The sequence below is a fragment of the Carex rostrata genome, chromosome 13, assembly GCF_964058835.1.
Source record: "Carex rostrata chromosome 13, lpCarRost1.2, whole genome shotgun sequence".
NCBI lineage: Eukaryota > Viridiplantae > Streptophyta > Magnoliopsida > Poales > Cyperaceae > Carex > Carex rostrata.
This window is the reverse complement of record NC_135930.1, coordinates 3454125-3469936: the sequence shown is the minus strand read 5'-3', so window position 1 is coordinate 3469936 and position 15812 is coordinate 3454125. Positions and strand designations below refer to the sequence as shown.

At 33.5% G+C, this 15812-nt stretch overlaps 2 protein-coding genes across 2 annotated transcripts; both read left to right on the top strand.

The window, feature by feature from the left end:
- The first annotated feature begins 3179 nt into the window (after positions 1-3179).
- Positions 3180-9900, top strand: LOC144564827 (phospholipase D delta-like). The gene is made up of 12 exons (XM_078314439.1): positions 3180-3741; positions 4052-4324; positions 4455-4772; positions 4998-5114; positions 5347-5541; positions 5909-6172; positions 6617-6685; positions 6903-7050; positions 7184-7332; positions 7945-8106; positions 8469-8666; positions 9346-9900. The coding sequence occupies exons 1-12, from the start codon at positions 3316-3318 to the stop codon at positions 9640-9642; spliced, it is 2616 nt and encodes an 871-aa protein (XP_078170565.1). The 5' UTR covers positions 3180-3315; the 3' UTR covers positions 9643-9900.
- Positions 9901-11531: 1631 nt separating this feature from the next.
- On the top strand, positions 11532-14959 carry LOC144564212 (pentatricopeptide repeat-containing protein At3g13880-like). The gene is made up of 2 exons (XM_078313774.1): positions 11532-13321; positions 14028-14959. The coding sequence occupies exons 1-2, from the start codon at positions 11610-11612 to the stop codon at positions 14794-14796; spliced, it is 2481 nt and encodes an 826-aa protein (XP_078169900.1). The 5' UTR covers positions 11532-11609; the 3' UTR covers positions 14797-14959.
- Positions 14960-15812: the final 853 nt, after the last annotated feature.

Below are 15812 nucleotides of genomic sequence, written 5' to 3'. Positions count from 1 at the left end.
GAGTAAAACATGAACAAACCGTACCAGCGGCAGGAACCATAGCTAGCAAAGGTGGTGAGGGTCCAAAACTCACAGTGGAGGGGGGTAGTCGCTGTGCAGAACAGTGAGGGAGGAAGGTAAGATGAACGGAAGAGAATACGGGTAATCATCAGGTGTTAAATGAGAAGAGTATAAGTCAAGGAAGAAGTACCGACCAAAAGGGAAGACGAGGAGGCATGGAGCGCTGAAGAAGGAACACGTAGGCGAAGAGCGACTACGTGGCAATCGCAAAAGAGAAGAGAGCAAGCGGCGAGAGGCAAAATCACAGAAGAGAAGAGGCGAATTTTGCAGTTTTTTGGGCAAAATCGCGTGAGACGCGGAGTTGGTGGTCGGTGGGTTGAAGGTGACGCTTAGAAGCGTCACTGTAAACTAATCTAATCCATAGAAATCACATCAGACGGAGAAAAGATAGGGAAGCACTGTTTATTGCTGAGGTCACACCTCATTGAAAATTAAGGTATTATAATATCATTGAGTAATTTTTGAGAAATGACTTCTTGATATTTTGTTTGGACATGTGAGCATAATTTATTTCATGCCTTGTTACCTGTAAACATACATCAAATTATTGTTTTTTCTTTTGTTCTCAAGGATGGACGTTGTGCTGGAAAAGAACACCAAAAATTTAGATTATTCCAGAATGAACCCTAGCAAAGTGGGCATTTCATATTTCATACCCAATGAGAAGCTGCCGGCATGCTACCATTGCTGAGTGCCCAAGAAACTTATTGGTAATTTTGCAATTTTTCCCCTCGGATTTTTTTTTTTTTTTTTGAAAACCAAGTAGTGACTACCTCGGATTTTATTATCGGTTCCAGTTTGTCTCGGTGCTTTGTAAAATTGTTTTTCTTTTTACTATTAAGTAAAATGCACTAGACAAGCATGCATGTTATAAGAAAAAAAATTACATTCTATTTGTTTTGGTATCTTTTATTTCCCACATGAGTAAAAAACTAGAGAAGATGCAGAATACAAAGATAAGAAAATAATGCATTTTGTTTGTGTGTGCTCGCTTTAATATGTTTTTTAATTAGGCATTGTATTTTAATGTTTTTGGGGAAAAAATGTAACAAAGGAAATGCTAGCTAGCTGAAATGAAATTTTTCTTAATTTTGTAGATATAATTTTTAGTGGTCTTTATAGAGCCCAGCTAGTATAACATTGGTGTCATATGACACTAATTTCAAAATTGATAAAATAGACTTCAAACGACTAATTCAAACCGTTCAAACCGATTTACTTTATGAGTGATGTCTTTACACACAATTTTTTTTATATTTTTAAGTAATTTAGTATCAAATCAAGGAGTAAAAATGTTGAAAAATGAATGTATTAAAATTAACTTAAAAACTCACACATTTGACCGCTTGACACGATACTAAATAAGTTTGAAAAGTTATAAATTTTGCATGTAAACATATAACTAATGAAGATCAGTTTGAACGGTTTTGATTCATCGTTTAAAGTCGATTTGATAAATTTTGGAATTGGTGTTATATAGGCTAAAATAACACTAATTTTATACTAGTCAAACTTATCTCTATATATGTCAGTTTAGTATACTAATTAGAGCTTCTTTGCTGAGTGCTGAAATTAAATTCAAAGAAATTGTGAAAAACCTTTTGCAATATCAATGTTTATTGTGTTTCCCACAAAAATTTGAAGAAAAATGAGAACAATAATTTGGTACTTTTCATCGTTAACCTACATAATTTTCAGTTGTATAATTCCGTGTAGCAAGTGGGTATTGTGTTTGTGTTATAACTGATGTTTTGTTGCTCTATTCCTTGCATCAGCATTTGTCAGTTGCTCTATTCTATGTTTCCTTTTCTTTTTCATCATTTTGAGTTCTTCTTTTTCATATTTTTTATTCTGATAACTGTGTCTCAATAAACTCACTCCTTAAACAATATGAGCATTGTTGCTCATTTCAAGATTTCAGTCTTAGTTTTGGATTATTGTGTAAAATCTGAGCATTAATTGTTGCTCATTCCAGATTGAGGGAGTGTCTGAAATTGCTAAGACAGCGACTTAGACTTAGGATGAGTAGATTTGATCAAGTTAAAGTTGGTGGGAAAAAATAAAATAATGAAAGAAATGTAATTTTGACTTTCTATGCTAGCTAGATGAAAAGCAGTAATTTTAGAAAAGAAATTTTTTTAGTTTGATAATCTTAATTAGTGGTAAATAAGATTTTTTTTAAATAATTTAACTAGAATTAATATGAAATTTACTACATAAGGATAAATAAGAAATAGTTGCAAGAGCTGAAAGGTGAATAAGATAAATAAGAAATAGAAAAATATTCCTAATATTTAATGTGCGATTTCATAACTAAGACAAAATATATAGAGGATACACAATTTAAAAATGTACCTGACAAATTAAATTACACTGGTCATTAATAAATTACAAACATAATTGCATTGTTTGTACAGTTAAACTTTCCTATAATTCAGGTCTGATGTCTTGGATAAGTAAAAATAGAAAAAGAGAAGATTGAAAAATGCCTTTTTATAATTTTTTAAATATTCCATTTTTGGGGTCTATAAATTTTTATTGCTCCAGGTGCAAACAAAAAGTTCATCGACTCATGCTGGCAGATTATGCAGGGATGGTCTTTTAACCTCAAGAAAATAACAGTAAGAACAGAAAATAAATAAAAAAAAATTATCATCCCATCTTAATTTTTCAATTTTCTCTGCAAGTCAGCACTCCTTTATTGAAGGTGATTGATTTAAACCCATTTTCTTTTTACACTTTCCAATTTCATCTTTTATTTTGTAGATTTTTTTTCTTGCTTAATATTATGTCCGATGAGCAATGAAGAAACCAGTTTTCTTGTTTGATTGTTATATCTGGTATTCTGATTTCAGCTATCAGTTTTGTTTTCCTTTGATATTATTGATCAAATGTCCTAATACTTTATTTGGAAAAAAATAAGTTTTCATTTAATTATTAAGAGACTCATCCAGAATATTTTTGTAACTTTTGGTCCAATTCGGCAAATGAAGAACTTTAATTTCTAATTAAGATGTTGTTTTTCATTAAAATGTTCTTACCGGACAGGTAATATATATTTGATCGGATGGTTACGCCATGTTCTTGAGTAAACACATTTTGAACTTCCTTTTAGGTATCTTCATTGCTGGCTATGCAGAGTTAATGCAATCTTCACTCCCTAACCCCATTACCAGTAAAAAAAATAAAAAAAGCTGCAATTAAATCTCTATCAGTAGTATCTTGTGTACAATTTAATAACAAAGTTCTGACACCATGTCCACCGATTTAATGAATGAAATCCAAGAATCTGACAAGACCCCAAACAACCACACCCCATGTCCCAGTACCGAAACTTTTACAGATGCCAGTACAAGCTCAAAAATTTGTACAGTTACTTACATTAAGGTCTTGCATGGTGACCTCGACATATGGATTCATGAAGCCCGGTCCCTACCAAACATGGATATAATGTCAGAGAGGATGAGGCGGTGCTTTTCCGGATGCAAGCCCCCTTGCATGAAACCTAGAAAGAAGCGAGGTGGGGTCCACAATATTATTACCAGTGACCCGTATGTATCTGTTTGCTTATCGGGTGCAACTGTAGCACAGACCCGAGTTATACCCAACTCCGAGAACCCGAAATGGGAGGAACATTTTGTTGTTAATGTGGCGCATCCCACTGCTACGGTTGAATTTCAGGTAAAGAATTAAAGCACTGGTACAAATTTTTGCATGCATTAAATTAACTAGAATCGGTCGGTTTTTGTTGCTCCTGTAATAAATAAAAATCAAGTACAGAAAGATAAAGTAACCACCGAAAGCAAAATAAAAAGCTGACCACTGTTCAATATATATTCCACCAGTATCAGTATGGATATTGGTACCTTGTCTGGTAGTGGTACTGTACCAGTGAGATAAAATTTCCTTGTTTTTTCATTTATTTCTTGACAGTAACTCCAAATCCAGCTGTAATCGTTAGTTAATCATATTTCTCTCTACATATTGTTAGGTAAAAGATAACGACTTGTTCGGTGCGCAATTGATTGGTATTGCCTCAGTACCAGTTGAAAAGGTCATGACAGGAGAAGTAATAAAAAGTTGGTTTCCCCTGGTGAATCAGTCGGGTGAACCGGTCAAATCTGGTCAAAGTAGCCCAGAGCTGCACATATCATTGCAATATAAGTCGGTAGACACGAATTGTTTGTACGGAAACGGCGTTGGAGCGGGTCCAAACTATTCGGGTGTGCCCAATGCGTACTTCCCGTTAAGAAAAGGCGGTAAGGTAATGGCAATTAAAACATGTAAACCTGAGAATATATTTATTATACTTGTATAATTATAAGACCATACCCAGATTGAAGGTTACATTATATAGCATATACTTGATCAAACTCGTGGATTCTGATTTGTAGGTAACCTTGTACCAAGATGCTCATGTGATGGATGACACATTGCCTAAGATAGAGTTAGATGGGGGCAAAATATATGAGCAGAATAAATGTTGGGAGGATATTTGCCATGCCATACTAGAAGCACACCATTTGATATATGTGGTAGGGTGGTCTGTTTACCACCCGGTGAAATTAGTGCGTGAACCGACACGCCCATTGCCGAATGGAGGTGACTTGACTCTAGGAGAGATGTTGAAATTTAAGACACAGGAGGGAGTAAGAGTGGTGCTGCTGATTTGGGACGATAAAACCTCGCATGATAAATTTTATCTCAAAACGGTACATCTAACTAATCTTTTCTTCATGTAAGAATATCACAATTGGCTTTGTTCCTCTTAACATTTTAGGGAATCAAATCATTATTTTATTGACTGTAAAGTATACTTCAATTTCAACGCATGTTGAGTATATTATATATATATATGATAATTTGAAAAATTGAAGAGATATACGTGAATAATTTTGGTTTTATTTATTTTATTTCCACAATTTTTAACAATGTAGAATGGCATAATGCATACGCATGATGAAGAAACAAGGAAATTTTTCAAGCATTCAAGTGTGCATTGTGTGTTGGCACCAAGATATGCTAGCACAAAACTTAGCATTTTCAAACAACAGGTGAGCCCCCAGATCTTATCCTTACATGAGAGATGTGCTAATTAAATTATTAAATTATATCATAAACTACATGTGAAACATTATGTGATCATATAAGTGAAATCCTTAAATAAAGCAACGGTTCAGTGAGAAATCCCCAATGACAAAGAATTAACGTGAAAAGAAAGCCTCAGTCCTAATTTTGTTTATTATTATTCATATTTAGGAAGTAAAAACATTATTTGAGTTTCAGGTAGTGGGTACTCTATTCACACACCATCAGAAGTGTGTGATTGTCGACACACCTGCTGGTGGAAACAACCGTAAAGTAACCGCTTTTATTGGAGGTCTCGACATGTGTGATGGACGATACGACACACCAGAGCACAGGCTTTTTAAAGATCTCAACACGGTTTTCGAAAGCGACATCCACAATCCCACATTAACTGTACAACCCTTCTCTCATCCCTTGATCGAAATTTCTATAGAAATGAAATATCATGACGGGTTTGTAAAGAATTATCCTGCTTTACTGATAAATCACCACAAAATTCCTTACCTGTATTTTTGCAAGGAGGCCATAACTTAGTAGGAATATTTAAAATGGTATTACCTTATGTTATTCACAACTTCAATATTATTATACTACTATATATGATGCTTTCTTAATTAGCAGAATCTGGTGTCCATTTTTATTTTCAAGAAAGAAAATCAATGAGAAAATGATTCCACATTATTAGTTGAAAAACAAATGGAGTTAGGAAACAGGGATACAATGAACAGTTTGTTACTTATAACACTCCCACTCTAAATAGGTAAATGGAAATGGGCCGAGACAACCGTGGCATGACCTCCACTGTAAAATTGAGGGGCCTGCGGCATATGACATATTAACAAATTTCGAGCAGAGATGGCGAAAGGCGACAAAATGGAAGGTTAGTTTGAGAAGAGTGACGAGTTGGACCGATGATACATTGATAAAAGTCAATCGAATATCTTGGATTCTCTCTCCTTCCAATGACAACTCCAATAATGCATATGTTTGTAACGAAGACGATCCCGAAAGTTGGCATGTGCAAGTATGTATTTACTATCTTACCCTCTTAAAAAAATTTCAATGAGTGAGGCTATGGTACTATGCATAGGGCAGATTGGTCCCTAATATGGATCAATATCATCATTTTTTAATTCCAAATTTTCATATATAGATCTTGTTGAACAGTTCATATCAACTGTTTAGATTTTGAAAACAAAGATATTGATCCATAGTATGGACTAATCTGCGCTATGCATAGTACCATACCCTCCTTTTTCAATATTGAGCAAATTTTTTTCGATAATTTTGAATATAAGAACTATTTACAATACTATACTAGACAGCCACTGAGATCAAATATTCTGATGTTGATTTTCTTTAATTTGGTGAAACCAGTTGAAAGTTGTAGGAAATAAAACATTAAATTACATTCAAAGTTTGAATATTCTCCACCACTTCTATTAAGAACTTTCTTATTTGATGCTAGGTTTTTCGATCGATTGATTCAGGATCAGTGAAGGGATTTCCAAAAGTGGTACAAGAGGCAGAAGCACAGGTACGCCAAAATCAGGGAACTGTTATTATTTTATAAGGCTTTTGGAGGTACTTCTTTGTAATTTTTTATCTTTTGACTTCTTCTTTTTTTTCCTGAACCTTGGATGTGGAAAAAACCTAAAGCCAATGATGCAATAATTATCATTAATGAAATGAATATTTAATATCTACTTGGTTATTCATTTTTAATCTGTTTTTTTTTTTTTTCCTCATGACAGAACCTTGTATGTGCAAAGAATTTAAAGATTGACAGGAGTATACACAGAGCATATGTAAAAGCCATAAGAGCAGCACAGCACTTTATATACATAGAAAACCAATATTTTATTGGTTCATCATACAGTTGGCCTTCCCACCGAAAAACAGGTAAAAACTTAAACCAGACAATTTTGCTCACATAGTTTTGCTGTTTCTATACCTGTGCTAATCTTAATTTTCTTTGTAAAATATACCAATTTCCATATTCTCATTTAATTATAATTTAATGCTTCTTAAATAGGTGCTGATAATCTGATACCAATTGAATTAGCATTAAAAATCGTAAGCAAGATAAAGGCCAGAGAACGCTTCTCGGTTTATGTTGTGATTCCCATGTGGCCCGAGGGAAACCCTACCACTGCACCAATGCAAGAGATCCTCTTCTGGCAGGTAAAAGAAAATGCTAGCAATTAGTTCATACAACAGCAAGCACATAACACAAAACACTGAGCAGAGAGAAAAACAAATGATACATGCCAGAAGTAAGATGCATAATCCAAGTATTGTACCATTATATATGACCCATTCTTTGTGATCCACATCTCCCTGCAACCCCCGGTCCCTTCCATGGTTGAAAAAAAGTGGAAATTTCATGTATACCCCTTGAAAACATCAAAATTACGTAATTTCCTCTCTAAAATTCATAATATCATATTTACTCTTCAAAATTTCAAAAACTGACCAATTAGAAAGCTAAATATTTCTTTAAAACAGGTTACATAATTTCATTTTTAATAAAGGGTAAAATGGGTACTTTATAAATTTAAAATGAGTTTAAATTGGGTAAATTTGAAAGTAATTGAGATTTAGAACGGTAAATATGAAATTATGGATTTTAGAGGGGGAAATATGTAATTTCAAGGATTTTGAGGGGTATACATGAAATTTCCTCAAAAAAAAAATTTCATCACAAACAGAACCCAAAAATGCATATATTAGAATCCGACCAGTACAATTATATATGTCACCTATTTGTTAACACTTCTATTTTGTGTTGATTAGGGGCTAACAATGAAAATGATGTACAAGATGATAGCAACTGCTTTAAACCAAGAAGGCTTATCAGAAACACACCATCCACAAGACTATTTGAATTTTTACTGCCTCGGAAAGCGTGAATCTAGTACAAAAGACAGGTCTTCTCTTCTTGGTGAAAGCTCCTCAGTGAGTACGCAGTGATGTTAGTTTCAGATTTTATTCTTTTTACATGTGCTCTACATGCAGGTTATAAAATACCATACCTTTTGTTACTAAAAACACTAAAATGATTTTTTTTTCCATGTTTTTTATGAACATGTATAACATTTTCTATGATTTTTAAATTATATTTTCAGTTTCTAGGCATATGATACTTTTTCACACATACCATTGTTGCACGGAAGCGGGACACATCCTATGGGCATCGGACCCAAATCAGTCTGATGCCTGTTTGGAACCATCCGATTCGCATCATTCAAGACATATTAAACCAACTATATTGAAATTTATATAATCACCTTTGCTAACTTTTTTTTTTGGGTGTGCAGAAAGCTAGTCAGAAATTCAGGAGATTTATGATATATGTGCACTCCAAAGGGATGGTAGTTGATGATGAATACGTGCTAATTGGATCGGCTAATATAAACCAGAGGTCTCTAGAAGGATCTCGAGATACCGAAATTGCTATGGGCGCTTACCAGCCTCACTACACGTGGGCCCGGAAACACGCTCACCCCCATGGCCAGGTCTCTCTCTCTCTCTCTTACTCACAGACATATGCATATACATCCTTTGTGAGGGAAATGAAGAAAAGCATCAGTTGAGTGAGGCTATGGTACTATGCATAGCGCAAATTGGTCCGTACTATGGATCAACATGATCTTTGTACGAAAATGTATTTGCAGATTAGAATTAACATTTTTTTAGTATTTTTTTACTATGTTTTTAGATAGGTAGAAAATTACTACTTTTGAATGGTCTAGGATTTTTAGATCTAGTGACTAAAAAAATAGTAAAAAAATTATAAAAAGAATGTAAAATTTGATCTACAAGTACATTTTCATATGGAGATCATATTAATATGGTTCAGATTGATTGTTTGGATTTTGAAAACAAAGATATTAATCCATAGTACGGACTCCGCGCTATGCATAGTACCATAGCCTCACTCAAGAACCCTCACTTTTAATTATTTGAACATGCAATAATATGTATATAAGTTTTAGTGTTAGTTGGATTTTACCAGAATCAGTACTACATAGTGGTGAAAAAAAAAACAACAACTGAACAATGAACATCACATTAGTCAAGATAGATTGATATTTTATCATGTATTTTTTAAATCAAAATAGTCAAGAAAATACTACATTTCCACCTTACAAAATCAATCTTTTTACTCAATTACAATTGTTTAATTTCATACAGGTTTACGGGTACAGAATGTCATTATGGGCGGAGCACTTGGGCGAAGTCGAAGACTGTTTTATCGAGCCGCAAAGCCTAGAATGCGTAAAAAGGGTAAATGAATTGGCAGAGGAGAACTGGATCACTTATGGTTCACCAGAAGTATACAATGATATGCAGGGACACTTGATGAAGTACCCAATTAGAGTAGAGAGAAACGGCAAAGTGGGTCCCATGCCGGGATTCGAGACATTTCCCGATGTCGGTGGTAAGGTGCTCGGTTCACAGACATCTCTCCCTGATGTACTAACCACATAAATTTGAAATTTTTTAAAAAGGAATGGAGTACTAATTTGTTGGTTACAAGATACTCCACTTATTTTGGATGCACACATTATGAAAAATTTATAAATTGGTGGTGTTATCGAATTATAATTCTTTTTGAAAATTAAGAAGAACAAAAATCATTTTTATGATGTAGAACTGTGTGATTTGTATCCCTGATATTTGTATATGTGACCTCCTTCATGGAGAGGTGCTTTTTGTGTTACTATTTATTGGATACAAAAAGGAAAATGGCAGAATCAAGATTTTTAGTAGTGTGTGACAAAGTTTAGAACGAGACACAATTTAATAATAAGAATTCAAATGTCAGAGTGATTTTGTATCTATCTAAAAAAAATAGTAAATATTTTCTAAAAAAATATAATATTTAGTTTTCAAACATATTAATTTTAATATGATATCATGTTGAACTGTTCAAGTTGATTATTTAATATTAAAACCAAGATAGATAATGTGAGACACAATGAGACATGAGACATTTGAAACCCTATTCTTTTAGGCCATGTTCGGCTGCCAGGTGGAAACGAGAACGGATCCAATTTGAATGGCCGAAATACTATTCGCGTGGGAAAAAAAATTCACTCTGAGAGCCTGTTCGGCAGGCCTAATGAAATGGGAATATGTATGGGTTGTTAAAAAAATTGAACTGATTTTTACTATTCACGTGGGAAAAAAAAATAACATTTTTATTTCCACTGAACAGACCCTGAGTGAATTTTTTTTTTCCATGGGAAGAGTAAATGGCTGAACAGGGCCTTATAATTATTTTGAATATTTTTTTTTGAGAAAAACACATGAATAAAAGTATATTTTAGGAAAAATACTTTAGCAAGGCGTAATTTTATAAAAAAAAAAATTAATCTTAAGTATATTTTTATAATTTTCTTTTTTGAAAAAAAATATAAAAATAGAAACATATTTGTTAAAAGGATTTTATAAATTTTTAGAGAAAATATAAACTTTAGAGTAAGGAGTAAGGTATAATTTTTTAATTTTTTGAACTACGGATACTTTTATAGTTTTATATTTTTTCTGAAAAATATAAAAATAAAAAACATTTTTATTTTTTATTTTTTTTGAGCCAAGACCTCTGACTATTTTGAGATCAAAACCATCACTTAAAGGTAGGGGTGAAAACAGTATGGATAATATTTGACTCGTATCGATACGATCCGTATTCAAAAATTTAGATGTGAGTATCCAATATTCGAATATCCGTGTGGGTAAGGATACTAATATGATTTTACATTTCAATTATCCGTATCCAAATAATATATATATACCATATATTTTAATATATATTATAAAAAAATTATGTTATTTAACATTATAATTAGATAAATATTATAAATTTTAATTTTTTTAATTTTTTTTATATTAGTTTTATAAATATCCAATCTCATCCGGATCCATATCCGTATTCGTCTGATAATAGGTCCGTATTCGTATTCAAAAAATAAAAACATAAATACATATATTATTTTACCACTATCCGCTCCGTATCCGTTCCGTTTCACTCCTACTTCGAGCGAGTTCGCATCCTCTCCAATACCTGATAAGGAAATCTTTTACAATTACTAAATCTGGACCGTTCTTTTTAACTTGACACGAATCTCAAAGCCCAATAACACTCCCTATGTTAGCCCGAATTCCAAATCAGTCTGAGATTTAATCTCAACCGTAAAATGAAGGTAATCCTCTGCAATACCAATACGAATCCACTTCGAGCTACTGCCTTTTCAGATGAAGAACAAAATGTTTGATAAGCCCAGCAACTGTCACTATCGAACTATTGGACCTTAATATCGAACCCGATATATGGTTAACAGAAGCGGATCTGAAATTTGACTCGTTAACCGTTAGTGCGGGTGAACCCTCGCCATTTTATTCTCCCTCTTTGAAATGCAAAACTTCAAACCGAAACCTCGCGCCACCAATCAATGGCTATTCCCTTGTCACGAGAATCTCAACCTCTCTACACAAACCCTAACCCTAACCCTAACTCTAATGGAATTATTTCATCGAACAAACGACTGGGAGTTTGGTTGGAGACTGCCACTTACACCCGCTTTCTTCTTCAGTGCACCAAGACCAGGTCTTTGCACCTCGGAAAGCTTCTTCATTCGCTCATGATCAGAACCGACTATAAACCCGGTCTATACATGCACAATATACTCCTCAACTTGTATTGTAAATGTGGTGACATGTTGACTGCCCGTCAACTGTTCGACAAAATGGTTGTGAGAGATTCCGTCACATGGAACACTTTAATTTCTGGCTACTCTCAATTGGATTTGTATGATAGTGCGTTAGATGCTTTTAGAAATGCAAGAAATGGTAGAGTTTTTCTTGACCAATATGGATATGCCGGTGTACTTAGTGCGTGTGCCGGGTTAGAGGATTTAAAGCATGGTAGAATAATTCATGGGTTAGTTGTTGTTAACGGGTTGCTTACTAGCCCGTTTTCTGTGAATTCTGTAATGGATATGTATTCTAAATGTGGCATGATAGGTGACGTGAGATTAGTTTTTGACCGAGCTAAAGAAGTAAATGAAAGTTCATGGAATTTACTTGCCAGTGCCTATGCAAAATCTATCCGGCCTGAGATGGCAATAGAAGTTCTAGTTTGGATGCATTGGTCAGGGGCCAGGCTTAACAACTTTGCTCTTTGCACGGTTCTCAAAGCATGCAATGCTTCTTTATATTGTGATGAAATAAGAAGGGTGATACATGGTTGTGTGGTAAAAGTTGGTTTGGATTTGAATTTATTTGTAGGTAGTGCCTTGGTCGATCTCTATGCAAAAAGTGGTTGTTTAGAGGAGGCGATTAAAATATTTCAAAATATTCCAAATCCAAATGTAGTGGTATTTAATGCCATGATTGCTGGCTTTTGCCGGTTAGAAAACGAAACAAATAGGGAAATTAGGATCGGAGCACTAAAGCTATACTGTGAGATGCTAAGGAGGAGAATCAGGCCATCTAAAAATACTTTGAAGAGTGTGCTAGAGGCTTGTCATTTAATAAATGAAATTGAATTTGGAAGGCAAATTCATGCGCACGTGGTTCGGAACGGGCTTGAACATGACAGGTTTGTTGGCCATGCTCTAATTTCTCTCTATTCAAATTCAGGTTTGATTGCTGATTGTTTGAAATGTTTTGATTTGGTTTCAAAGGAAGATGTTTTTGTTTGGGGTACTATGATCAATGCTTATATTCATAATGGGCATTTAAAAAAGGCATTTGATTTGTTCAAAGAAACTTTGTTTCTTAGGTTATACCCTGATGGTTTCATCTTATCAAGTTTAACAAATGGTTGTTCGGATATGGGTTTAATTCGAATTGGAGAGGGGATCCATGCTTACGTGATCAAATCAGGGCTTGATAGTTACATGATTTGTTGTAATTCATTGATTGGTATGTATAGTAAAACTGGGGATATAAAGGCCGGAATTAGGGTTTTCAATGCGATAGATTGCTTCGATACTTCTTCATGGTCTGGTATGGTTTCGGGTTATGGTGTTAATGGTTGTGGCAGTGAGGCCGTGGAGCTTTTCGAAGGAATGGAAAGGCGTGGGTTTAGAATAAATGAAAAGGTCTTTTTGGCAATTCTTACCGCTTGCAGCCATTGTGGGAAAATTGAAGATGGAATTAGGTCAGGATTATTATTTCTCCCCCCCCCCCCTCTCTCTCTCTCTCATGCACACACATAACCACACAGCAGCATGCACACTTTCATCCACATACACACATTCTGACTAGGGGTGTTCATTGGATTTGATTTATTTGATTTTCAACTGAACTGACAAATTTTGGATTAAATGGTTGGTTCGGTTGAATTTTTGAATTACTTCTTTTTTTTTATATTTGGTTCGGTTTAATCTCTCTTATTTTAGTTTCACCAAACAAACTGAATTTTAATTGATATGTACTTGAATTACGTCGGTTTTTTTAATCTCTCTTATTTCAGATTAAATGTATTTGAGTATGTATTGAGTTTTGACCTTCTGAAATTTAATCTCTCTTATTTCGATTCAACCAAACAACCGAAATTTACTTCGGTTTTTTTTTGTTTGGTGTTATTCGGTTGACAAGTTAATTCGGTTGGTTCGGTTAGAATTTTGAAATTTTGGTTTGATTATTTTAATTCAGTTTTAACCGAACCGACCATTTGAACACCCCTACTCACAAGCACCAATCATATGTAGTTCCTGTTTCTCGCACAGACCATATATACAGGTTATCTGGTACCATGCAAGCATGTACCAATACCATGGATCCTCTGCCGGTACCACACTGGCTTGTACCAAGTACAAAAGAAGTAACACCTATTTAGTTCTTTTGTCTTTTTTTTATTATAGGTTTTACGAGACAATGATCAAATACTATGGATTATCTCCAACTGTCAACCACATGGCTTGCATGGTTGACTTGCTGGGCCGTGCTGGAAGGCTAACAGAGGCCGAGGATTTCATAACGGGTTCCGGGTTCAAATCCAATCCTTTAATCTGGCGCACTCTTTTTCAGGCTTGTCGACTTAACAGAGATAAAGATCGGGCTATGAAGGTAGGAGAGAGGTTAATAGAGCTTGAACCGTTAAATGCTGCTACTTACATCATTGTATACAACATTTATATGAGTATGGGGAAGTTTTCATTGGCTATGAAAACAAGAGGTTTAATGAGGGAAAGAGGAGCTGTTAGAGAAACAGGTTTTACTTGGATTGAAACCTGTGGGCCCGTTAAAGTTTTTACTGATGGATCAACTAATTTTTTACCACCCAGATATAGTTCTATTTACAAAAAACTCCACAAATTCTTACTTGATACAAAGGAGAAGAGTAAGGATAGTGACAGCAAGATATGGGAAATGGAGTTTCATACCAGTAACAAATTGGAGAAGGGTAATTCAGTAAATATCCATGGCGAATTGTTGGCGGTTTGCATCGGATTAACAGATTTACCCGATTTCGCTCCAATTAGAATTGTGAAGAACCAGAGAGTTTGTAATGACAGCCATGAGGTGATCAAGTTGTTATCGGATAGTGAAAAGAGGGAAATTTTGGTTAGAGACCCAACCCGTTTACATAGATTTAATTTGGGTAAATGCTCCTGTGGAGATTATTGGTAGTTGTCAAAGCTTTTGCAGATTTTATTTATTTGTTAATTACTTGTATATATTATTGTCCATTTTTATTTTTATTTTCATTTTCTTAATAGAGGCTCTTTTGCCTTTTAGAGCCAGTATGTTGAAACAAATAAGAATAGAGAATGAAGATAAGTGTTTAAATTTCCATGAAAAAAACTTTTGGAAGGATAAATTAGTATTTCCCAATATAGTTTTATAACATGGAGGCGCTTTTGATTGTTCTTTTGATTTCTCCCTTTTAATGGTTACTCCGGTTGGTTAGGCCATGACCATGATCCTATTAAAGAATTATTTTTTGTCTAGTATGATTTTTAAAATTATTAAAAACAATAATCTTATCAGCTAAGGTTACGAATAAAAAAATTATTTGTAACTTATCGGATAAGGATACAAGGACTATTTTGTATCATTATTCTATTTGTAATTGATAAATATATATTTTTTTATTTGTACTTTTAATAATATAATAATTATAAGGAGATTGACTTATCTACAATATTTTACTCAATTTTATTTAATTAGAAATTTTTAATGAAATTATTTTACATAATATTTTATATAATTTTGCTTAATTACTTGTGTTTTATTCTATTTAAAAATAATGAAACCAATATTTTTTTTATATTTAATATAATATATATTTTTTTATTTGCTAATTTTAGATTAAATTATAGAAGTCATTGATTTATGTGGATGATTCAAATGTCTTCATTTTTTCTCTTCAATTATAAGTTTACTTTTTAATTTTCTAATAACAAAAACTTTAAAAGTTATATTTCAAAATATAACCATTAGATGTAATTTATATTATTTTATTTTATGTACATAAACTTTTTATCACTTTCCGATTTTATTTTAATATAAATCCTTAAGAACCAGCATCCATAATTTATTCATATCAATGTAGTTTTGCAACTCAGATCAAAATAAAGTTGAAATGTCATAATCATTTATACGTGCATAAAAAAATTATATAAATTAAATGTAATAGTTTTATT

Coding starts and splice junctions, on each gene's coding strand:
- LOC144564827 (XM_078314439.1), top strand. CDS start 3,316: ATGTCCACCGATTTAATGAATGAAATCCAAGAATCTGACAAGACCCCA. Junction 8,107..8,468: donor TTCTTGGTGAAAGCTCCTCA/GTGAGTACGCAG, acceptor TTGGGTGTGCAG/AAAGCTAGTCAGAAATTCAG. Junction 8,667..9,345: donor ACGCTCACCCCCATGGCCAG/GTCTCTCTCTCT, acceptor AATTTCATACAG/GTTTACGGGTACAGAATGTC.
- LOC144564212 (XM_078313774.1), top strand. CDS start 11,610: ATGGCTATTCCCTTGTCACGAGAATCTCAACCTCTCTACACAAACCCT. Junction 13,322..14,027: donor AAAATTGAAGATGGAATTAG/GTCAGGATTATT, acceptor TTTTTATTATAG/GTTTTACGAGACAATGATCA.